Source organism: Scomber scombrus, chromosome 16 (genome assembly GCF_963691925.1).
Source record: "Scomber scombrus chromosome 16, fScoSco1.1, whole genome shotgun sequence".
NCBI classification, from domain to species: domain Eukaryota; kingdom Metazoa; phylum Chordata; class Actinopteri; order Scombriformes; family Scombridae; genus Scomber; species Scomber scombrus.
The window spans coordinates 4,940,126-4,966,990 of record NC_084985.1 but is presented as its reverse complement, the minus strand read 5'-3'; the positions used below and the strand labels follow the sequence as shown (position 1 = coordinate 4,966,990).

At 38.8% G+C, this 26,865-nt stretch overlaps 2 protein-coding genes across 2 annotated transcripts in view; both read right to left on the bottom strand.

Moving 5' to 3' along the window:
- Nucleotides 1-26,865, bottom strand: part of LOC133996494 (major histocompatibility complex class I-related gene protein-like) — a 636,344-nt gene that overhangs the window by 8,480 nt on the left and 600,999 nt on the right. The gene's annotated exons all lie outside the window — the stretch shown is intronic.
- On the bottom strand, nucleotides 8,437-11,926 carry LOC133996508 (major histocompatibility complex class I-related gene protein-like). Its single transcript, XM_062436097.1, has 3 exons — nucleotides 11,821-11,926; nucleotides 10,505-10,771; nucleotides 8,437-8,729 (listed from the first exon to the last, which is right to left on the bottom strand). The coding sequence occupies exons 1-3, from the start codon at nucleotides 11,870-11,872 to the stop codon at nucleotides 8,437-8,439; spliced, it is 612 nt and encodes a 203-aa protein (XP_062292081.1). The 5' UTR covers nucleotides 11,873-11,926.

The window sequence follows — 26,865 nt, the reverse complement described above, 5'->3', positions numbered from 1 at the left end:
ACAGCTTAAGATGTATTATGATGTTTAGATATGAAAGATATTGAATTATGTTACTTTTCTAACTCATTAAACACAACAACCTGACACATAAAATGTTACTGGTTACTTTGTGGATTCAGATTTTACTCACAAAACAAAACAATTAAAATATGATGCATTATTATTCATTAAGCTACCCAGAATTAAACACTTAAAATTAAAGTAACTTTAAGTGTGTTAATAATACCTCTCTCTGTTTAACTCTTCACTTATACACGTTGAATGAAAAACTTTTACAGTACTTTTATTGTGTAATATAAATACATTTCTAATAGTTTTACTTCAGATAAAAGTTTTGAGTACATCTTCCACTGCCCCTACCAACATGAGTTTGAGAAACGATAAAAATAAAGTCAGGATTTGTCTGAGGCCCCAAAATCACTGAATCCACCCTGATCACAAGTTCATGTCTAAACTGTGTTTTCACCTTTAAAAAACAGTTTGAGAGAGTTTTAGTCGTATCATATATATATTTGGTTCAATCAGCAAATTTGACATAATGAAGTACTTACCATCAGGAACTGGAACTTCAGTGGATGATGATGATGATGATGATGATGATGGTGATGATGATGGTGATGATGATGCATCTGAAGCTGCAAAAATAAAAAGAGTTTTATCATGTGAGACAAAACTGACGTCTGACTTTCTGTCACGTTGTTCATATTTACATTTTAACATCTCCCAGTATTTTTCAAATATCTTTATTCAATGTTTGTCATGTCTTGTCTTCCTTTTCAGGTCACTTCACTTCCTGTCCAGGTCTAATGTGGAGCACCTGTGTCTCATTGTCTCCCCTGTCTGCATGTATAAAACCCTGCGTCTCCCCGTTCTCCTTTTCCAGAATGTCTTGTCTACCTTTAATGAGCGCACACTGCCTGATTCTTACTGAGTTGTGCATTTGAGTCCTCTGGTTTTTTTCTCATAATAAGTAATATCCAAATATTACAATACAAAGCAGATAAAAACTATCAAACATTTCATATTTAAAATACTTACTGTTGGCAGGTTGAAATCCTGAAATTAAAACAAATTGTCACAGTTATTAATTCAGAATTTATGAAAGAACACAAAGAGAAAACAGCACTATCTGTTAGTAACTAATTGTTAGGGATGTCCGATATTATCGGCCCTCCGATATTATCGGCCGATATTCACTTATAAATGTAATATCGGGAAGTATCGGTATCGGGTTTTTATAACCGATATTTGTTCTGTAGGCTTCAGCATTTCTGAGCCTACATGAACGCAGCATGGGACGTTTACCGGCGCGCGCTTGATGACGTATAACAACAAGACTAGACTCGCGGGTTTCTAACCGTGGCTAAAAAGTTCATAGCGTCCACCGCCATGTACACAAACACACAAACAGAAATGAGGGTGACCTCCTCGTTGTCATTTTATCTGTTATGCTGTCGGCGAGTCGCCCCTGTGACGTCACCGTCAGGTAGGTCCTATCTGGGTCCGTCCCTATAAAAGGTCCCAACTCCAGAAACGGGGCTTATGTCTTTCGTTTGGAACTATTTCCAAGTGTATCCTACGGATAGTAAATTTGTAATTTGTAATTTGTAATTTGAAATTACTGCAAAGCAGCATAATAAATATGGCAGTGCCATATTGGCACTTTTTTCCATAACTTAAGTTGAAGGTGTTCTCTTATTTTGCACAGACAGTGTTTACATTTGGAAAGCCATGTTGCATTTAAGTTTATCGGAATATCGGATATCGGTAGAAAAGTCAATATCGAGCATCCCTACTAATGTTATAAAAACATTAACACCAAAACAATAGCACAGACATGTATATTAACTACATCTGTGAAGTAAAAAATTTCTCTCTCACCTTCCTTTCCCTTCTTGTTCTTTTTCCAGAGGAAGAATCCAACGATGCCGACTACCAGGAGCAGCAATACAACAACAACTCCGATAACAGCACCAAGTGGGAAACCTGAAGAACCAGAACAGAACATTTAACTTAGTTTATCTCACTCTTTCATCACTTAATGGATCAGATTTTATTTATTAACACAACTTTAGTCATTAAGAAGACAAACATGTTGATGTTGAGTGTGTTTTAGTGGACAATCAGTGTTGGGAGTTAAAAGCACAAAGTTTTACAGTAATCTCATTAGTTTGAACAGTTTATATTACAATACTGACCTGATGAAGACTGTGTTACAGTGTTTAACATAATTATGCTTTGACAGGCTAAATCTAAACTGTAAATATATAATAAATAACGGTGCCTTCAACTGCTGTAAGAGCACTTGTGTGAGGGGAAAACAGAAATAAAGAAATAGATGTTAAAGGAGGTTTGATGCTCTGACATGTGGAAATATCCTTCATTTGGAAAAATAAAACAGATTAAAAACTCCTCATGAATTCTTCTGACGTCCAAAGAGACAAATAAAATCTAGATGACTAAGAAAACAGAGACAAACAACTAAAGAATCAATCACAAGACAATTCAAATCAGATGAAACTAAACTAAACTAAATGTGTTTCTCACCTCCATCACTTCTGATTCCAGTCTTACCTTTATTAGATCTGATCACAGCTTTGTCCAGTTTGGTGATGATGTCGTCCTTCACACCAGAGAGATGAAACACACATTCGTACCTCCTCCAGTCTTCAGGTGTGACTGATGAAAGGTTCAGGTCAACACTCATCTGGAAGGATCCATCATGGTTGGGGAGGATCTCTCCAAGTTCCACGTCCTCATGAAGCTCCTCTCCATCTTTCCTCCACAATATCTCGGCTCTGTCAGGGTAGAAACCTGTAGCGAAGCAGCTGACTGGAGAGGAGGGAGTCTTCTGGAGGAGAGACACTGAGGGAAGCTCTGGAGAGTAAAGACAAAGACAGTTTATAGTTTCTTTATTATTATTTACAGTATATTATTATTGTTGTTGTTTGGTGTAATGTATTAAAATGCATTAGTAACACTATGACATGCATATAAACCTCATTGAAGTGTGGTTTAGAAACAGAGGGAGGGACAGAGGAGAAGAAAAAGACAGTTGAGGAGAGGTGAGGTGTTGAGGAGGGAGAAACAATCTATTAGTGTTCATATAATGAAGTTTGTTTCATTTCATTCAGTATGAGATATTTCTGGGTAAATTAATTTTGGTTATAGGTTGAATTTGTTTGTCAGACATCAGAGTTATAATAAAACCACAACATGTCAACATTTTTCTGTAGTTATACTGGATCATAAACTGAGAAATGCATCATAAGAAAATGGAGGAAAAGAGAGGTGATAAATATGTGAAAGAGGAGGGAGGCAGAGAGGTGAGAGAGAAAATGAAAGAGAAATGTATGTAAACTGAGACTCAACAGGTCTCTGTGTGATGGTTCATATTTATCAATCTATAAATGACAGGAACGTCTGTCTGTCTGTCTGTTATATTCGCATATCTCTCAAACCGTTCATCCGATTGATTTCAAACATGACAGGTGTCTTGCTACGGGCATGAATAAGTACAGTGCCAAGTTTGACGTTGTTTGGATAAGAAATGTAAAAGATAGATAAATATATCGGTAAAAGAAGCACTGCTGGCCACTCCCCATCTCACACAGCACACTGAGCACAGCGCAGGAGGAGTTAGAGAGGCTATAAGGCAGCGGAACTTTGGCAGCTACAATGTGAAATACACTTCAGACCCTCAAAAAAATGTATGAAACTGAAAACACTTCGAAAAGCCCAGGCTACTTTGTAGTAAAAACACACGCATCCCAACTCTCCCGGAAGTCCCGGGAGTCTCCCGAATATTGATAGCGGGTCCTTGACGCCCGCAAATGAGATACAATCTCCCGGAATCTGGATCGAGCAAGCAAGAGTGCGCTGTAGAGAGTGACTGCGTGCGTGTGTTTATGTGACTATCAATGCAGCGCGTGTGAGAGCAAAGCCTCACACGCTCTGATAGCTCTGTGCTGCTGCTTATTAGAACAATCGAACCCCCCTGAAATGACTTTTTGTAGGTTGGGATGTCTACACACGCAAAAACAGATTTTGCATGGGCACTGCACTATCTATCTATAAATGACAGGAACGTCTGTCTGTCTGTCTGTTATTTGCATATCTCTGGAACCGTTCATCCGATCGGTTTCGGTCGGGAGGGGGCAACACAGAGCTATCAGGACGCTGCATTAATAGTCGCGCACACGCGGGTCGGGTTGGGTCGGGACAAGAAATGTTCTGGCGATGGATTCTGTGCTGTAGCCCAGTCACTTATTAACGTAGGTGCACGTTATGGACGTGTAGATGCCAGCAGTGTACTCCCTCAAAGGAGTGACGGCCACAGAAAAAAAAGAAATCCTCTCAAAAGAGATTAATAAAGCCTATGATGATGATGATGATGATGATGATGATGATGATTGTGGCATTGCAATTACCACTGACATGTAGACTGACGATTACAACATACGAGCATACACAGCATTTACCAGTCACTTCATCAGTGAAGACAGGAAATTGAAGAGTTGCATCATAACGACAGCTAAATTCGACTCTACTCTTAAAAAGACAGCTTACAACCTTCACGAGCAGGTGAGGAGCTGCATGACTTTGGTATTGAAGCTGATCGTTTACCAAAAGTCATGTTCGTGAGTGACCAGGCAGCCAACATCAAAGCTGCCCTCCGCAGCTACAAGTGGATGCCATGTGCAGCCCATGTAATCAACATCGTCCTCAAACACACATTTGATGTCAAAGAGAACACACCAACATTCATGCAAGATGTGAGTCATGTAATTGACAAATGCAAAAGTCTTGAGACTTACCTCAAGAAGTCCAGTACCGTTGTACACCTCCCACATGCTGTGATACAGGAATGTGAAACACGGTGGAACAGTAAAGTTGCAATGATGCAGTCAGTCAGCAAACAATACCGTGAAATCCAACAAGCCATGGAAGAGAAAGATCAGCTTGACAGACTGGATGGCATTCAGCTGGACGTGTTGAACACGATCACTGAGTTATTGCTTTTTAAAACTGTGATTGAAGAGCTGGAAGGTGACAAGTATCCAACCATTCTAACCACCAACTAGTGGTGCTTTGGTTTTATAAACTGAAGAAACACTGCGACCCACAATATGGTGACCCGGAGTACATGGTTTATATTCGAGCATGGGCAATGCAGCTCTTAAACGAGAAATTGTCCATCGGCGTCACTCACAAGCTTGGGACGTTTCTTTGTCCACATTTCAAGTCCCTCAAGATGTTTCCAGCTGAGGAGAGAAACGCTGTCCACGACCAGGCCAGACGACTTGTCAGGGAATTTGACAGAGCGCTTACACCACCCCCAGCGGGGGAGCCAGAGGCCACGGTTCGAGGTATGTAGCGCCAGTGACTATAATAATAGGCCTAATAATAATAGGCCTGATAATAATAATAATAAGCCTAATAAAAAAATACTCTATAGGCCCAGTCTTATAACAGTGTATTAATAAAATGGTTTATTTATCAACAATTTCCTACGGCGAAATAATGTAAATCAAAATAGTAAAACTATATTATTCCATTTTATTTTTAGTTGAGGAACCTGAGTGAGCCAAAATAAATAGGGATGAGTTCAGCGAGTGGGAGGATGATGGTGAAGAAGATGGCAAGAAAAACAAGGTTCAGTGCTACATTGACAGCCAGTTCTTGCGGGATGGGGATTAGCTTAAGTTTCTGGGATGGCAAGTTGCTCGCCCGTATCTCCCACCAAACCACCCCACTCCAGTTAATCCTGTCCGGTAACCATCAAGAGTTCTTTTTTGTTAAGTTATTGCATTCACCCTCTGCTCCTATTGTTCTTGGTCATCCCTGGCTTGCTCTCCACAATCCGCACATTGATTGGGCAGCGGGCAAAATTATTAACTGGAGCACTCATTGTCATAGTGTATGCTTGGCAGTGTCACTCCACCCCTGAGTAAGCCCCCTGATCTGTCTCTCATCCCGGCCACTTACCATGACCTCGCCAGTGTTTTTTGTAAAGACAGCGCTCTCCCTCTGCCACCTCACCGCCCCTATGATTGTGCCATAGATATGGTTCCTGGAGCCCCGTACCCCTTTGGTCGCCTGTACAACCTCTCTCGCCCAGAGAGAGAGGCAATGGAAAAATACATCGCTGAGTCCCTGGCTGCGGGTATTATTCGTCCTTCTTCTTCCCCCCTAGGAGCTGGTTTTTTCTTTGTGTCTAAGAAAGCCAAAACCCCTTCACCCCTGTATTGACTTCATTGGCCTTAATCAAATCACCATCAAGAACAAGTACCCTCTTCCCCTCATTTCCTCCGCCTTAGACCCCCTCCATGAAGCCACCATATTCACCAAACTCGATCTCAGAAACGCCTACCACCTGGTCCGCATCCGAGACGGAGATGAATGGAAGGCTGCTTTCAACACACACCTCGGTCACTTTGAGTATTGCATGACCAACACGCCGGCTGTCTTCCAAGCACTAGTTAATGATGTTTTGAGGGATTTCCTGAACCATTTTGTGTTCGTCTATTTAGACGTTATCCTGATTTTCTCTCGCACCATGGAGGAACACATATTACATGTCCGGCTGGTGCTCAACGGCTCCTTGAGAATCGACGATACGTGAAGGCGGAGAAATGTGCATTTCACTCTGCTTCTGTTACATTCCTGGGTTATATCATCAAGAGCGGGCAGGTGGAGGCGGACCTGGAAAAGATTAAAGCAGTGGCACAGTGGCCATTCCCAGCATCAGTCAAGCAACTTCAGAGATTCGTCGGCTTTGGCAACTTTTATCGGAGGTTCATCAAGAACTAAAGCACCATCGCAGCCCCTTTAACCCGACTCACCCCCAGGAGAAGGTCCCTATCTCCTGGTCCCATTAAGCTGAGGCTGCTTTCCGTCTCCTCAGGGGGCGCTTCACTTCAGCTCCAATCCTCACTCAGCCTGATTCCTCTCTGCAGTTTATTCTGGAGGTGGATGCCTCAGATGTCCGGGTGGGGGAGGTCCCCCTCGAGTCCTGACACCATTGTGCCTCCCTCCTGTGTGGTAGGGGCAGTAACTTGGGAGATTGAGACCAGCATAAGGCAAGCTCAGCGCGATCAGCCGGACCCCGGCAATGGCCCACCTGACAGGCTTTTTGTCCCGGACTCAGTGTGATCTCAGGTCCTTCAGTGGGGACACAGCTCCCGCATTGCCTGCCACCCAGGTTTTACCAGAACCCTCCAACTCCTGCGGCGCCACTTCTGGTGGCCCACCATGGATGTGGACACACAAACTTTTGTTGCTGCCTGTCAGGTGTGTGCCCGCGGGAAAGCCTCTCACCAACTGCCTGCTGGTCTCCTCCGTCCTCTGCCGGTTCCCCGTCGCCCCTGGTCTCACATCGCTGTGGACTTTGTCATTGGGCTGGCTCCATCCCAAGGTAATACCACTATACTCACCATCGTTGACCGTTTTTCTAAGTCTGTTCATTTCGTTGTACTTCAGAAGCTTCCCTCAGCCCAGGAAACAGTGGATCTCCTGGTGCATCATGTGTTCAGACTCCATGGCATCCCCTCGGACATCGTTTCTGATCGGGGCCCTCAGTTCATGTCGCAGGTTTCCATCCACAGACTAACGGGCAGGCGGAGCGCGCTAACCAGGACCTGGAATCAGCCCTGCTCATCTGGCTTGGATTGAATATGCACACAATTCCCTCTCCAGTGCGGCGACAGGTATGACACCTTTTGAGTGTGCGCTTGGATACCTTCCCCCTTTGTTCCCAGACCAGGAGGGAGAGATCGTGGTCCCGTCAGTGCAGCATCATCTCCGCCGCTGCCGTAGGATCTGGAAGAGTGCTCGCTCCTCCCTGCTCCGCTCCACTGAAACCGTCATTTGGCTGACCGACGTTGTGCTCCTGCTCCCAAATATCGCCCAGGTCAGAGAGTTTGGTTATCCTCTAGGAATATTCCTCTAAAAACCAACTCTAAGAAGCTGTCCCCCCATTACCTTGGCCCCTTTGAAGTCTATCATGTCATTAACCCTGCAGCTGTGAAACTGTAACTCCCCGCTTCTCTCAGAGTGCATCCAGTCTTCCATGTTACTCAGCTCAAGCCAGTCTGTGACAGCCCTCTGTGTCCTTGTATCTCAGGAATCCTCCGGCTCCTGCTCAGCTCGCTGCCTCCCTGGACCCGCTCCCCTCCTCGCTTCCCGCTCCTCGCCCCGAGCCTCCTCCTCCTATTCCAACCTACCTTTTCCCCACCAAATAAACCTGTTCGATACTCAGCTCTGAGTCTGTGTCCTGGTCCTCTACGCCCCCCCACTGGTTATCACAGACTTTGCAGTAAAAACACACGCAAAAACAGATTTTGCACGGGCACTGCACTAGTTGTAGTAAATTTAGATAAAGTTAGAAACAGAGGAGGCATATTAACATTGTTGTGTTCATGAAACTACATCAGGTCATGTGATTCTACCTGTTCTCATCAGAGAGCTCCTCCCGTAGTTCAGATACTTCTTCAGCAAGTCAGGGAACTCCTGGGTGAGGATGTACTTATAATATGCTAGCTGTGCTTTGTCATTGTTCCAACTGTTTTTGGTGATAACAGCCTGTTGTTTTGGAGCGATCCATGTATTTGTCTTCACATCCCATGATAGGAAGTCTTCTCCATCGAAACCAACCAGTCTGAAACCATTAACATCTCCAGTCTCATCGTCCCATTCGCAGCCAATCACCCACTGGAAAATATGGCCACCTGAGAGAGAGACAGTGACACAGACTGCAGTAAACCAGAGTGAGATCTCAGCACAGTCAGCTGTCATCAGCTGATATCACATGTTCACCACAGAGACACACTGATCCACACACACCAAAACACAACATCTACACCTTCTGCTGTTATTGGCTGGATGGAAACCATTCACAGCTAAATTTCAAATGGAACATCCCATAATGTCGGATCTCCGACTCGGAAAGTCAGACGTACTCATCCAGCCCTGAATCGAAGATGGCAGCCCCATGTATCAACTATGGATGCAACGGTACTCTGTAAAATATTGAACTGTTCGGCCTGCTCTGCACGGAACAATACACCCTTATGGACCGCGGGTTTCGGTTTTGCAATTCATTTTGCATTGATGCTTTACAGGCCACTGTGTATGAGGCGCCGAATTGGACAAAAGCCGGCAAAAAATGCGAGAGGAAATGAATGTATGCGCGAGAGAGGTTGAACGTGTGTGCGTGAAAGAGAGAGGAGGTTAAGGGGCCGTTAAATTGTTGTCAGTGGAGTAGTTTATCAACAGTAGAACAGTTATTTTACACACCTGGGGGGTATTCCTGGGGGGTATTCCAGAAAGCGGGTTATGTGAAAACTCAGAGTAAGTTAACCCTGAGATGAGGGAAACTCATCCGTTCCAGAAAGAGAGGTAACTGAAACTCTGAGTCAGTCACCATGGTAACTGACTCTGTGAACATAACCTGCCTGCTGGCAGGTTTTCTTTAAGAAACCCTGAGTTTCTACCTGTCTCTTCCTACCTGAAGCAAGCTGACAGACATGGGTTGTCCGTTTCTTCGCAAATTCGATAGATATCGAGGCAGAATTAATTCGCAATGCCTTATGTCGGGAGATGTATTCAGGGCTCAATTGGATGTGCTTTTATTCCATGATGAATATCTGTTAGAACGGTATCACTGTTCATTACACTCAATCATTTCTTAACATTCTCCGGCCATATCTGCCTTCTTGTTCATCTTATTTTAAGTATTTTATTTAATATTCATGTACACATCATCACATTTTAGTTTTAAAATCAATGACTCCAATATGTATAATATATTAAATTGTGTTAAATAAAAGTGTCAAAATAGTGTAAAATGTTAATCTACTAAGCAGGATATTAGATGAGAGGACATATGTGTTAAACAGCTTTCTGTTGGGGGTTTAAATTACTACATGTTGAAATAGCCACTGAATTAATATTTACTTTGTTTAATAGCCAACTATGAATAAAATCGAAACGAGGTACAATCACAGCCCAGCAAAATGTGCCTTACTTTTCTGAATTTATGTTTTTTTATTATTTTTTTTTTTTGTTTCCTTTTTAGCTGCTTCCAAATAGGTTTTAATATATGTAATGAAGAGTCCAAAAGTGCGCGAACGGGCAGTATGGAAATCGGGCAGAGACGAAATGAAGACGGTCCATAGAGCAAATCGGGCAGCTCCGGAAATCGGGCAGCTCCGGAAATCGGGCAGTGACACGCTCAACATGTTTACTCAAGCTTCTTCAGCACCTACAGGTCATTCAGCAGGTAAGTCACTCAACAGTGCCACACTTGGCTATCACTGGTTACTACACATTACAACCAGACCTTTAACCAAGGCCAAATACACACACTGCTCCAGAAGCTTCCACTGAAGGAGACATTTATTCAGGATTAGTCATGTGTGTGTGTGTGTTTGTGTGTGTGTGATGATGATGATGATTAAAGCATAAACAACATTTTATCATTAACAATGAAACATAAACAAACCTCCAGTTTGGTTGAAACGATGCTTTAAAGTTTCAATGTAGCCTTTGAAGAGCTGATGGTTATCCACAGTTCTGGCAGTGTGCCACTCCCAGTGCTGTGGATCATCTTCTGTGACTCTGTTCATCCAGTCCTGTTTGGGTTCTAGTCTCATGGTGTTGCTGTCATAGTGATTTATCTGAACATCATCGAGCATCCCAACCATCACAAACTCTGGGAAGTTTGGGACTTGAGAGGACGCAGTGAAGAAATACTTCAGAGAGTGAGTCACTGTAAGAAAAAGTTCATGTCATCATTTCAGGTTTCTGAATTACAGTTTTATTAATAACTTTTACATCAAGTAAAATAATTTTCTGTGCACAGAATTAAAAGAAGCTACAGTACATCCTCCTGATAATCTCTGTTGTATCAATCATTAATTAATTAAATTGATGCAAAAATGTTGCTCCAGATATATTAATGATGATTCTGTCTTGAACAACACATATAGTCTGAAATGAAATATTAAACCAGTCTATTATTGCATATTAGTGCATTTTTACTGAAATAACTCAATTTAACAACTATTTGATCACCAAATTACAGATTAAGACATGAAAATGGGCACTATAAAAGCATTTTCCTCTCTTTAATGAACTGTATTCTATTTAATAAAAAGAGAGAAAGAGAGAGTGTAGGAGGTTTGTTTGTGTGTGCTCAGGTATTTAAGCAAATATTTAAAGGACACACTAGTAAGACTAAGTGCAATGAAAGCGTGACACTTCATATCCAATAAATGAAACATAAATAAAGTGATATTAATATATTATTACGTTATCAGCTCCAGTTATTACATTTGTAAAGGATTTTTTTTACCAGTCCAATAACATAATTACTAACCAATAATAACTCATTACGTTATTGGCTTATTACATTACAAAACGGGCAAATAATGACTATGAATGATTATCGGCCGTTATTACGTTATTGGCTGCTAAAAGTGAATTTTGTTGTATTTTAGTTATATGTTCACCGTTTTCTTTATTTATAGTGTGTTGGACTATTTTGCTGCGTCATTTTGTCCAGAAAGCGCTCGGACCGAGTCGATCTAAAAGTCCTGATAAACTTAATAAGATAAGATTAATGAACGTGTTGCTCAGTCTGGATTTAAAGTGAACTTTAACATAATGAGTTTGTGACTTTTTAAAATCTAATACAATCTGCAAAGAAGACAGGGAACTTCACATCAAATATTATGAATGAAACCTTAAGTTCGTATCACCATGTAAACAAAGCTTTTTCTTAAACCATTAACCGACTCAAAAACTATATTAACTCACCTGCTGCTGCGCTGTGTAGACCCAGGAGGACCAGAAAAACAAAGAACTTCATTCTAAACAGCAGAATCTACAACTTTACTGTCAACGGAGATGTTTTTTTATCCAGAGACACACAGACTGCTCCTCTTGAGTCACACTGCTTAACTGAGGGTTGGACAGGTGAATATGCTCACCTGAGCCAATAGAATTTAGTATAAGACCAACGTCACTTAAATCTGGGTTAAACTTATATAAACAGGTTATAAACGAAATGAAACACTTTAAACATCAGGACAGATCAGATCTTCATGACTTCAGAGTGAAAACCCCAACATGAGGAAGACGAGGCAGTTTCTTCATCACTACCATCAGCTCAGCTCAGCTGTGTCCTACAAGCTAGAAGCTTCTGAACTAATGTGAAACTGTGAACGCTGAAAACTGCTCCACCAAAGAGAAACTGAACACCTCTGTTGATGTTTGGACACCTGATGCTGTTTTTCATTTTGCTGTTGGGACGATTCATCCCCCTTTCCTATCCTCACTTTTACTTTTTGAAGTATTTTTATTTAAAAAAAAACTCACTTCTTCACCTTTGTTTCATGTTAACACAAACAAACCAATAGGCTAAATATTAGATCTTTTATATAATTAATGTAGTCGGCTGTTTATTAGTGTTTGTGAATCACTGCTGATTGATACCTGAATTTATCTGTACAGAGATGTCAGAGGTGTAACAGCGCCCCCCTCTGGAAAAACTATATATCTTCCTCTGAGCTGCTGATGGGAAACCATCTGATGTCGCCTGACTTTTTGTCAAATTGTTGTTATAATACATGACTCTGGTCACATGTGGAGAAATTAAAGATTTCTGCACAAGTTTCATGACATATAAAAAGAATACTACGAATAATTAATGTCTGATGTGTTTTTTTTACTTCATGTGTCAAACTCTGCACATTCATCCAGTGTCACAACTTAAATATCAACCCTGTACTTATGGAGGCTGTTAGGCCCTTTTCCCCTTTTAATACATCGATCATCATGTCTGCACAGATACCTGACTCACTAAATAATCTCACACATCTGTAGTGAATAGAAGTGTTTCTCAACATTCAGTAATTGCTGTGTGAAGCTTTCACTGTGAGGTTTTAAAGAGCGTTATATTTCTGTCACAAGCTTCATTCTGGAAATAAGATAAAGGTGGTGAGTCAGACTGTTTTAGTTCACTCTGCTGCAGGACTGGACTAAACCATGTGCCCCCTTTAAACAGGAGGTGACCTCCTGAGAGGCTCTAATATTGTTTTAGATACAAGAAATAATAAGTCAAACTATTTATTTAGCCGCTGCTAATAGTTTAATGCCAATAGCTGAAACTTTCTGAATTTCAGATGATCACAAACTTTTTCAGAGTCCTCCTCATGTTAAGGTATTTACTTCAACTATTCCCCTCACTATTAACTAAGTGTAGTTTGAGACGGAGACTTCAAGTAAAATAACACCAATTTAAAATGTATTTAGTTTCAATAAACAGCCCCAGTGAAACCCAACATTAAAGATAAAATGCCAATTCAGTTCTCCACATGAATCTGTCTTGCTCAAGCACCGTCAACATGCGCCACAGTAGGCAGCGCTGCAGACTGGCAGTACTGGGAGAGACTCCTGTCCAAATAATGCAGTTCTGTCACGTACACATCCACATTAGTTTGTCTGTCCTTCTGTCACTGATGTCTATTTTCCTTTATGTCAATCTGCTTGTTTCATCATTTGAAAAAGGCTGCAGGAAATGATGCATATATTTGTCTCTCTTTATGTCAGTGTAGCAGTTTGTCTTCATAAACTGCAGAAGTTTTACTTGTAATGAAGTATTTTAACATTGCTGAATTTCTGGTTTTACTTAAGTGAAGGATCAAAGTACTTCTTCCATCATTGGCGTTCTCATAAAATAAAGTGGTGTTCTGTTTCCTCCTCTTGTTTTAATTCAAGCTCAAAGCTGCAGAACCAGTTATGTGTCTCTCAAACTGAAAAAGAAGCTAATGTACTTTTACTCCTCCACTTGGAAATCACCAGACCAGCCAGTTAGTTTTTGTTTGCGTGTGGCACAAATTTTGGCACCCACACCCGGAAGAAGAAAGAGGAGGTCATGGTTGTGATCTCATCTGTTCCCGCCAGGCCAGCAGAGCTTCTTGTAACCCTTGTTCTGCCACATTCCTCTGGTGTTGATGAAAATATTCACTGCAGAAAAATTATGAAAGATGAACATCAGCAACACTTGAGTGATGCCAAACTGAAAAGTCATTCATGGTTTTTAATTTATAAGAAACTGCGGCATATAAAGGGGGAATAGGCTGAATGGAAATATTAGAGGCGTCATATCATAAATGTCACAGCCTGCTCTGTTACCCTCCTGCTGCTGGTACATTTCCATTCACCACACCCCTGCTCCACTCCTACTAATCAGCCACACCTGGTTTCAACCCTGCTTGCCTTGGACCTCCTCTCCTCTCCTCGTGTCTACCCCGGTGAACGCACCAGCCTTCTGTCCCTGACCTCGAGTATCGTCTGTTCCTGTTTGCCTGTGGCTGTGTGGCGTCCTCCGGCTTTGATCCCATCGGGAGAGCCCAAAGACTTCCGCCTGGTCAACCTTATGTCAGTGAGTGCTAATGGCATTGCCTAACCTGCTGCCAACTCTGTGTCTTTGGTGACCCTGAGCCCAGCCTGCCCACATCTAGCCAGATACCTGTTCTGTTACCTTGTGGACTATAATAAAGATCATTTGAAACTGCTCCCTGGTTTTGTGCTGCAATTGGGACCCACTGGTCTACAAATCACTGAATGGTTTAGGTCCAGAATACATGAATGACATGTTAGTAGAATATAAATCCAGTAGGGCTCTTAGATCTACTGACTCAGGTCAGATAGTGGAGCCCAGAGTTCAGACTAAACATGGTGAAGCAGCTTTTAGCTGTTATGTTGCACACAACTGGAACAAACTACCAGCAGAACTGAATTCAGCCCCAACTGTGAATATTTTTAAATCCAGGTTAAAAACACTTCTCTTCTCCTGTGCTTATGATTGAGCTCTTTCAAAGCACTTTAAATGTTAATCTTTCATTTGCACTCTGTCCTTTTAAGGATTTTAAAGCAAGTCATTATTTTATGCTGCAACCTTATATTTAATGCTCTATTGTAGTATTTTATTTCTCTTTCTTTCTATTTCTCTGTACTTTGTTTTTATTATATTTTTTATTATTAGTGTGTTGTATTTCTCAAATTGCATGTTTTTATGTTTTTTTTAATTTCCAATTCTAAATGTTTGTTTTATGTAAAGCACATTCAGTTGCCATTGAGTATGAAATGTGCTATATAAATAAAACTGCCTCGCCTTACCACTTCCACACTCGTTACAGTACGATCTGGCCAGCCATGGATCCGGCGCACAATTGTTGTTGTTGTTTAGTAATAATACAAATAGTAAATCTAACCAGAATGCAATGAAATCGGCTATATATATCTATAATTATATATACACACACACACACACACACACACACACACACACACACACACACACACACACACACACGCACATATAATATATAGTGTTATTTTAACCTAAACATTTTTATTTTAAGTTGGTATTTTCCAGCTCACTATGGACAGTATATGAATATTTATATTAATATACAGTAAACAGACTCGGCGGCCCTGCTGGTTTTTGTCACCATCTAGTGGACAAACTGAAAACTACAACAGCAATAAAAATCGTCATGGCAGCCACTATACTCCTGTCACGGTTATAAACAGGCGAAATAATTATGGTACACAGTAAAACAAAACCATTGTCCCCATATGAGGATATCACGTTTTTCGAAAACTACTTCCGGTTCAAAGACAATTCTAAGTTTTTGAACCTATCAGGTATGCCATGACGATTTTCAGTGATTCAGTTTGTCCACTAGATGGCGCCAAATATCAGCGTTTAACTGCTGGGCCTGTGAGTGGAGTACAAATGTACATACAGAAAAGAATTAAACAATTTCCTGAGACTTGTAGTGTCAACAGTTGCCAGCCAGATCTCTGAGGGTTTTTTTTAGGGAGAAAACCAAAATCGATGTCAACCCAGATGTGTGCAGCATGAATCTGAGATCTGTAAAGTCTTATAATATTGATAAAAAACAAAACCATTTTTTACTAAGCCTATACACCTGTAACAATATACAGGTTGGAGCCATGTTTATTGAAGTTGTGATAATATTGAATAATAATCAGGAAATATTCATTTTACTATAACTAGTAAAATATGAGAAAGTAACAGACTTTTGGAATTTTAGGGACTTTATTAAAATAATAAACTATAAAATACAAAATAAATCAAACAGCAGTGTAACAAAATGTGTCTTTATCTTCTGCAATTCAACACAGGAAGTGATTTAAAGCATTATTATTCGCAATCTTAAATGTTTATAGAAACTCAGGGATAGTTCCTTTTACTAAACAAACTTAAAATATAAAAAATATAACAATAAGGAAAAGACAGATATGGAAAAAAAACTGTTAATTAATAAAACACCAAACACATACATTATTAATAATTAATCTAACCATTTATCACTGTATATTTAATTTTTTATCACTGGAAAGTGTGTGTGTGTGTGTGTGTGTGTGTGTGTGTGTATGTGTGTGTGTGTGTGTGTGTGTGTGTGTGTGTGTGTGTGTGTGTGTGTGTGTGTGTGTGTGTGTGTGTGTGTGTGTGTGCTTGATTTTACCAGGTAAAGCCCACCACCATAAAAAACTATGGATATTGTGTATTATTTATTATTGTGTATGTATGAAGAGCACTGTGATGATTTGGTTGTCTGACACATCTGGTTTTACAAATCTTAGTAATCACAAACAAGATTACCAGATTTTATCTCTCCAACTGTAATTCTAAATGTATAACATGAATGATCAAAACTAATTTATTCAGTTTACTGATGAACTGGAGAATTTGGGATCTGTCTTTGTTCCAGTGGACGATTCATCCGTAAACCTAAAGAGACAGAAAGGAAAGAATTACATGAAACAACAAATAACAACATAATCACATAATTGTTCACAAAACCACACATCTGTCATATTATATCTAAGATTGATCATACAGACTTAAAATGTCAATGATTGAATCACTGAAGTATTTACATACAATACTTTTTAACTACCATCCCTTCTTTTTACCTCATTTATCTGCATTTTATAAAAATAATTTTTCCAAAAGATTTTTAAATTAAACACTTCTCTGACCCTCTGATGTGAAGGTTTCTGCTCCTTTCTTAATATTATAACTTTATTTATAAAAGATCCATATTTCTTGTTCAAGACCAATTAAAAGAAAAAAGTCTTTACAACTACAAACTTTCAAAGACTTTTTGTGATGGATAAATAAACAATTCAATAACATTATTTAGCAGATAGTTTGAGGTGAGCTTTAAACAGTTCATATCTCATATAAAGTAACTCACTGTGCGCAGGTTGGTGTGTTTGTTATTCAGGCTTTTAGATTAATTTGCTGAGAGTTGTCAGAGCCGCTGTCAGAAGCTGTAAAGTCAGAAACAGACTGTTAGTCCACTTATCAGCACTGAACTACCACTGTCTTTTACAACAACTCACACTCCATACAGGAAGACTATACAGATAAAACATTTAATATTTAAAATACTTACTGCTGGCAGGTCGAAACCTTGAAATACAGAAAAACATCACAAAGTTATTTATTCAGAATTTATGAAAGAACACAAAGAGAAAAGAGAACTATCTGTGTCATTATTACAATATGTCAACTAATTGTTTGTCAAATATTTACACTATATGGACTTTGTATCACCAGAAGTAAAATATATGATGTTATAAAAACATTAACACCAAAACAATAGCACACACATGTATATTAAATACATCTGTGAAGTAAAAAAGATGAGTAAAAACATCATTTGTCTCTCACCATTATTGTTCTTCTTCCAGATGAAGTATCCAGCAATGCTGACTACCAGGAGCAGCAGTACAACAACACCTCCGATGACAGCACCTGGAGGGAAATCTGAAGAAACAAAAGAGAACATTCAACTTTGTTTATCTCACTCTTTCAACACTTAATGGATCAAACTTGTGTCAATATCTAATAAATATTGGTGCCTTCAACTGCTGTAAGAGCACTTGTGTGAGGGGAAAACAGAAATAAAGAAGTAGATGTTAGAGGAGGCTTGATGCTCTGACATGTGGAAATATCCTTCATTTGGAAAAATAAAACAAATTAAAAACTCCTCATGAATTCTTCTGACGTCCAAAGAAACAAATAAAATCTAGATGACTAAGAAAACAGAGACAAACAACTAAAGAAAACCCTGAAGGAGACTAATAACCCGATCAATCACAAGACAATTCAAATCTGATGAAAGTAAACTAAATGTGTTTCTCACCTCCATCTCTTCCATCACCTGTCTTGCGCCAGTTAGTCTGAATTGCTGTTTGGTCCAGTTTGGTGATGATGTCGTCCTTCACACCAGAGAGCTGAAACACACATTCGTACCTCCTCCAGTCTTCAGGTGTGACTGATGAAAGGTTCAGCTCAACACTCATCTGGAAGGATCCATCATGGTTGGGGAGGATCTCTCCAAGTTCCACGTTCTCATGAAGCTCCTCTCCATCTTTCCTCCAGAATATCTCGGCTCTGTCAGGGTAGAAACCTGTAGCGAAGCAGCTGACTGGAGAGGAGGGAGTCTTTTGGAGGAGAGACACTGAGGGAAGGTCTGGAGAGTAAAGACAAAGACAGTTTATAGTTTCTTTATTATTATTTAAAGTATATTAATATCTATTATCATTGAGGAGGGAGAGACAATCTATTAGTGTTCATATAATAAAGTTTGTTTTATTTCATTCAGTATGAGATATTTCTGGGTAAATGAATTTTGGTTATTGGTTGAATTTGTTTGTCAGACATCAGAGTTATAATAAAAACAACTAAAAGAGCCCCAAACAGCTTTAGGTTTATTATTACGTTTAGATATGTAACTTATTGAACCGAATTGTGAATTGTGAGAAAGACAGACAATGGAGGAAAAGAGTGGTGATAAATATGGAAAGACAGAGAGATGAAGGTGAGAGAGAAAATGAAAGAGAAATGTGTGTAAACTGAGACTCAGCAGGTCTCTGTGTGTTGGTTCATATTTATTGTAATGTTACTGTAAGTTAGAAACAGAGGAGGCATATTAACATTGTTGTGTTCATGAAACTACATCAGGTCATGTGATTCTACCTGTTCTCATCAGAGAGCTCCTCCCATACTTCACATACTTCTTCAGCCAGTCAGGTAACTCCTGGGTGATGGAGTACTTATATAATGCCAACTGTGCTTTGTCATTGTTCCAATTGTTTTTGGTGATAACAGCCTGTTGTTTTCGAGCGATCCATGTATTTGTCTTCACATCCCACGATAGGAAGTCTTCTCCATCGTAACCAACCTGTCTGAATCCACTAACCTCTCCAGTCTCATTGTTCCAGTCACAGCCAACCACCCACTGGAGAATGTGGACACCTGAGAGAGAGACAGAGACACAGACTGCAGTAAACCAGAGTGAGATCTCAGCATTTTATCAGTAACAGTGAAACATGAACAAACCTCCAGTTTGGTTGAAACAATGCTTGAAAGTTTCAATGTAACCTTTGAAGGTCTGATGGTTACTCAAACATATGGCAGTGTGCCCTTCCCAGTAGTGTGGATCATCTTCTGTGACTCTGTTCATCCAGTCCTGTTTGGGTACTGCTTTCTTGGTGATGCTGTCATAGTGCTGTATCTGAACATCATCAACCATCCCAACAACCACAAACTCTGGGAAGTTTGTGACTTTAGAGGACACAGTGATGATATACTTCAGAGAGTGAATCGCTGTAAGAAAAAGTTCATGTCATCATTTCAGTTTTTCTGAATTAGTTTTATAAATAACTTTAACATCAAGTTAAATACTTTTCTGTGCACAGAATCAAAATAAGCTACAGTACATCCTCCTGATAATCTCTGTTGTATCAATCATTAATTAATTAAATTGATGCAAAAATGTTGCTCTAGATATATATATTAATGATGATTCCGTCTTGAACAACACATATAGTTTGATATTAAATATTAAACCTGTATATTATTGCACATTAGTGCATTTTTACTTAAACAACTCAATCTAACAACTATTTGATCACTAAATTACAGATTAAGACATGAAAATGGTCACTATAAAAGCATTCTCTCTCTCTCTCTCTCTCTCTCTCTCTCTCTCTCTCTCTCTCTCTCTCTGACTCTCTCTCTCTCTCTCTCTCTCTCTCTCTCTCTCTCTCTCCCTGGGAATAAATTACTATTTGTTTGTTTAACTTGATGGTCAGAATTATCTCAGCCCTGCCTTCTGCTCTGTAGCCATTCAAGATCAACACATGTTTGCAGTGCTCCAATGCAGTGACAGAAAGGCACTTTTAATCTGCTGAAGGTTTATTGCATATCTTCCATTCAATTTGTCCATTCATTTCCACAAAATTAGCCAGAAGTCATCCACTACACCAATATTATCAAACTGTCATAGTAACAACAAAATGAACTGTGTTCATTAAAGAAAATTAGATCACTGATTAGCTTTCAACATGTGTGCTAGAAAGTAAGGACATTTAAACAAGTGAAGAAAGTCTAATATCAGTCACATGACTGGCTAACTTGTCAATCCATTGCCATCCAGTGGTCAATGATGGGTTCTATGAAAGAAAACAATCTTTAAGATTTAGAGGGAAAAGGGAGCAGAAGGAAGGACTGGAGATCATTCTAACCATCAAGTTAAACAAACTAATAAATAAAGAGAAAGAGAGAGTGGAGGTTTGTTTGTGTGTGCTCAGGTCTTTAAGAAAATATTTAAAGGACACACTAGTAAGACTAAGTGCAATGAAAGCGTGACACTTCATATCCAATAAATGAAACTTAAATAAAGTGATACTAGTATATTATTACGTTATCAGCTCCAGTTATTACATTTGTAAGTGCCAATAACATAATAACCAACCAATAACGTAATAACTCATTATGTTATTGGCAAAAGGGTATTACGTTATTGGTTCAGGACTTTTATTACGTGATTGGCTTATTACATTAAAAACGGCCGTTATTACATTATTTGCTGCTAAAAGTGTGTTTAGTTGTATTTCAGTTATGTTCACTGTTTTCTTTATTTATAGTGTGTTGGACTATTTTGTCCAGAACGCGCTCGGACCGAGTCGATCTAAAAGTCCTGATAAACTTAGATAAGATTAATGAACGCGTTGCACAGACTGGATTTAAAGTGAACTTTAACATAATGAGTTTGTGACTTTTTAAACATTTCTACAATCTGCAAGGAAGTCAGAGAAATTGACATCTTAAGTTCGTATCACCATGTGTGAACATATAAAGCTTTTTCTTAAACCATCATGCAACTTTAAAAAGACTTTATTGGTTCACCTGTTGCTGCGCTGTGTAGACCCAGGAGGACCAGAAAAACCAAGATCTTCATTCTGAACTACAGAATCTACAACTTTACTGTCAACGGAGATGTTTTTTATCCAGAGACACACAGACTGCTCCTCTTGTGAGTCACGTTGCTTAACTGAGGGTTGGACAGGTACGCTCACCTGAGCCAATGAGAATTTAGTATGAGATCAGCCACTTAAATCTTTAAACTGATCTAAACAGGTTTTTTACCCATGTTAAGAGGGTTGAGAGGCATGCAGTGTCAGGGCCTGGTGTGTTGTAATGTATTTTTTTTATGTCTACTTCCTGTTTTATTTTGGTGTGTTTTCCCTTGTCTTGTCTAGCTTCCTCCCCTCCTGTTTGCCTCCCTTCCCCTAATGTGTTACACCTGTGCCTTGTTATTATCCAGGGTTTATATGTGGTGTGCTCTTTTCCCTTCTGTGCCAGATCGTTTCTTGTTATTTTCTTGTCAGAGTTCCAGCGTTCATATCAATAGGCTATATCGTGTTAGTGTTATCGACCAGTTTTGCCGTTTGAATCCCGAGTTCTGCCTAGCGATTTTGTACCTCTGCCCTGTATATTGGATTTCCCGGTTTTTGACTTGTGGACCGATTAAACGACTTGAGAACTCTTCATCCCTGTGTCCCTGTCTCTGCATTTGAGTCCACCTGGTCTGTGCCTGATATGCAGGCTTTATGGATTTGTTAGTGCATGGAAGTCCTATTACAAAATATGTTATAATTAGCTGTAATATAACCTTACTACAACATGTTTTGTAGGCTAATGTAATATAAAGTGCAGAGATGTGTTGACTTTCTGGGAGGTCAGAGGTCACTGTCAGCTACAGATCAGCCCTCTGGAGCTTGTGGGGCTGCAGTAATGTGTTATTCTTCTTCTGTTGTTCTGTGTGGATGTTCTGGGGTTGAAAACAGTCCTGATCAAAAGTTTTATTGGTGATAAAATCACCAAGATTTGATTTAGACCCACACTTACGTTTCAAAATAAAATACTTTAAACTTCAGGAGAGATCAAATCTTAATGACTTCAGAGTGAAAACAGCAACTAAAGAGATAAAACCACAGCATGAGGAAGACGATGCAGTTTCTTCATCACTACCATCAGCTCAGCTCAGCTGTGTCCTACAAGCTAGAAGCTTCTGAACTAATATGAAACTGTGTACGCTGAAAACTGCTCCACCAAAGAGAAACTGAACACCTCTGTTGATGTTTGGACATCTGATGCTGTTTTTCATTTTGCTGTTGGCAGATTTATCCTCTGTTTCTATCCTCACTTTTACTTTTTGAAGCATAAAACGTTATAGAATATACTTTTATTTTGAAAAACAAAGCAAAAGGCTAAATATTAGATCTTTTATATAATTAATGTAGTCGGCTGTTTAGGTGTTTGTGGCTCACTGCTGATTGATACCTGAGTTTATCTTTTCAGAGATTTCAGAGGTGTAACAGCGCCCCCCTCTGGAAACTAATTGTAGTAATAAACACAACTATTTTTAGTGAGTGGGAGATTTAACACAAAATAACATCCATTTAAAATCAATTTAGTGTCAGTAAACCCTCACTGCTCGTTGAAACCAACATTATACATTATATTTAAATCAAGTTCTCCATCATATAATAGAGGAGTGTTCTGTTTCCTCCTCTTGTTTTTAATTCAGGATGAAAGTGATCATCCCTGCAGTCATTTGCCTATTAATTAAAACTGCTTAATTTACACTGTAGCTTCTTTGTGTGAATTATAACATTGTGTCTCCTGCTTGTAGAGTGTAAGGAATTATTGTGTGTTTGCATGGTTTGTCTGCAAATTAAATGTTTCTCACAATAGAATAAATAATTAAAACTCATGAACTTTGACTTTTTTGTCTTCAAAAATCCTTAAAGAATCAGAGTGGATTACTTTTTTTGCACCGAAACAGTGCTGTGTGGCTTTATGAAGATCCTAAACTTAGATTCCCACAGTATCACATCAAATGCATGCAGTATATTCCTGTATGTTGTAGTTCAAACTAGCTTCTTATATGCTGATGCTTGTGTCATATATAATAATATATCAGTCAGAGGGACCAAACCATTACTTTTACTGTAATACTTGAACTACATCACTCATAATACTTATTTACTTTTACTGTAGTAGGATTTTTCAAGCAGGACTTTTACTTGTAAGGAAGTATTTCATCACTGAATATCTACTTTTACTTAAGTGAGGATCTGAGTACTTCTTCCACCATTGGCACTCTCATATAACAAAGTGGTGTTTTATAAGATGTCCGTTTCCTCCAATTGTTTTTTTAATTCAGACTGAAAGCTGCAGAATCGGTTATGTGTCTCTCAAACCTAAAAACAGATCATCCCTGCAGTCATTTGCCTATCAAATCTGCTCATTTGACATTGTAGCTTCTTTGTATGAATTATAACAGTGTGTCTCCTGTTTGTAGAGTTAAGGACACATTGTGTGTTTGCTTTGTCTGCAAATTAAATGTTTCTCACAACAGAATAAAGTATGAAAACTCATGAACTTTGATTGTTTTATCTTCAAATTGCATTTTTTGGGACAAATCAGAGTGGATTCATTTTTTGCACAGAAACAAACAGCAGCCACAGTTTTGTGTGTCCTAGATTCACACAGTATCACATGCAATCAAATGCATGGTTTCATTTGTGTGTGACACACAGATCTAGAATGAAGAAAGAGGAAGTAATGGTTGTGATTTCATCTGTCCCAGCGGAGCTTTTGTAACCCTTGTTTGCCATGAACAAGATGAACATCAGCAACACTTGAGTGATGCCAATCTGAAAAGTCATTAATTGTGTGTGCGAATTGTTTTTAATCTATAAGAAGCTGCAGCATTTTAAGAAGAAATAGTCTGAATGGAAATATTACAGGTGAATATCATAAAAACAATTGCATTTTAAAAACATACTTCCTCTCTGAATATGAGGATCATGCATGATTGGAGTGTCTGCTGGGTAATTCATCCTGCTATTATAGGCATTTTATAAGTGAGATTACACGCTTTTGTTCAAGACATTGTTTCTGTTTCTCTTGTCCTCATCTGATCTCTCTTGGCACAGACTGGATTCCACTCCTGAAAGATTGCAGCCTCACATATCAATTTGCATCTCAATAATCTCCATTTTCTGGATCAAAGGAGCCATGATGCACACATAAAAAAAGTCTTAAACACACCCTAACTAACCCTAGTCATGATCAGATTACAGATTACAGGTACAGAAAGACCAAGTATGCAAAGAAGGATAAATAAATAAAGTAATGAAACGTGTCCCCACCTGACGTTTACTCTTGGTGGATTATTGCTTGTCGGAGGGCTCCCTCTACCTGTGGAATTGAAAAACTACATTCGACAGCATGCTGTCAAATTCTTGTATATGTTGTGTTTTCAGTTTTCAAAAGTTTTCAGTTATACATTTTTTTTAGTCGTTTCCTATATTTCCCATTTTAAATATGTATTGTAATGTTTCATGCCGTTTTTTCATATTTTTAATGCATAATGCAAAGCGAAAGTACATTAAATTGCCCTTATGTATAACATGTTTCATAGAAATAAACTTGCCTTTTTTGGTCGTTAAATGTTGTTATGCACCTCAAAAACACTAAAACAAATCCCTTAATCTGATTATCTGTTTGGCAATAACTCAGATTCTGATTGATTAACCATCGATATAAACGCTGCTTTTTTCTGTCTGATACCCGCAGAGAGAAACTCCTGAAAGATCTTTAGGATTAGGATTTAGGATATTTCTGTCGGTATTTTTTCCCCAGCTGCGCTGCCAAACTACATGGAATAGACAAGTTTTGCACACAAAAGTATATCTATGTTATAGCCCAAAGCCAGAAACGATGTTGTGGCTTTTTTTCTGTGTAATGAAACAATTAACTCAGACTGCTAAAAAATGGGCATAGTTAATGTTAAATTGTATATCGTCAATTGCAGCCTATTTGGAGAGTATTTAACTACACCCTTTGCAAGTACATAGGAGTCCAAATCCAAACATAGAAAAGCAGCTTTGCCTCTTCATAATTTGGGATCAAAGTGTGCAAAACAACTTGAGCTTTGACTTCAGATTTCAGGCTATTAATATAAATATATTAATTAATGTTTTGTCGATATATACATTGACATTATGACGTTGAGTAACCTAAATTAGCTCCATATTTAAATGGAGTTTGTGTGAAACGTTCAGCGGCGTTGTGCACACTGCCATTTGTGGCCGACACTGGTATTGCACCCAGGGCTCAGCCAGAGTAATACTACTGCTCACAGGTGTTTTTAATTAATGAATCAATTTAGACAACACAATTAATGAATAATACATAAATAATATGTTGCAAGAAAACAAAAGGGGGAAATAAAATCTGAACTTTCTGAGAAAATATTGCCCCTTTTGTCAGAGATCTTGTACCTGTACACGGTTAGCCTATACGAAAAAGCAGGAGAAGGAAAGGGGAAGTAGGATGGGTTTTTGTATTTTTGTTTTGTTTTTTATTGTGCAGAAAAAGTTGTATACAAAGCGAGTGGACAAAAGGTGCAAACCAACAAAGTAATACAAAGGAAAAAACTAAAATAAGCTATTTTCAAGTGATCACGTATTTGACAAAAACAAGGGGGGCAAGAAGCACAAATGCAAAGTTTAGACTGATGATCAGACACTGGGCAAAACAGAAGGTCTGAAAGATGTGGACAGAAAAACAAAAAATCACATCAAAACTACAAAAAACAAAACCAGCAACAACAAAAATAAATAAACATATAAATAAAGCACAGAACTTATTTACCTTCATTATCATCACTATAATAAATTACATATATCTATCCAGCTGTGTGTGTGTATGTTAATTGATTAATTAATTGATAAAAGTAGTAATCAAGTTGGTAGGTAAGACAATAGTTAAGCCAATTGATGAATTAAGAGTTAATATCCAAGATGAGAATGTTTGATTATTTTTCCTGCTTTGATGTTTCCCAGAGGTTGCAATATGATGTTTCTGGTGTACCATTATATTTTACAAAGGATGAACACTCTCATTCATAATATTCTGGTATGGTGAGTAGTAATTATATTATCTGATATGCAGGTTTTGAATACACCAGACATCACCAAGTCCGTGGTAAGATATATATTGCTTGAGTGTAAGTGCTGATTGAAAGGGTTTATAAGATTTTGGTAGAGTGGATCTGTTCAAGTGCGCGTTAAGCACCAGATTGAAATCCCTTCTTATGATGACACTTGAAATTGTGAATGGAAAAACGTGAGTGAGTCTGTATTTGGGATATATATGGGGGCAGTTACAGTGACAGAAAGCAAAAGAGGCGGATAAGTTATTAAAAAAACAACAACTAAACAACATTTAAAATATATAAATAAATAAGCAAATATTATTAACAATAACAGAATAATAATAATGCTATTATAATATTGCTACTATAGAAGACTTGACTGCTGTAACAGTGTGTGCATGGGTCTTTTTAGAAGTCGATCAGACAGCTGCAGCTGATCGAGTCCTCACCAAGACCA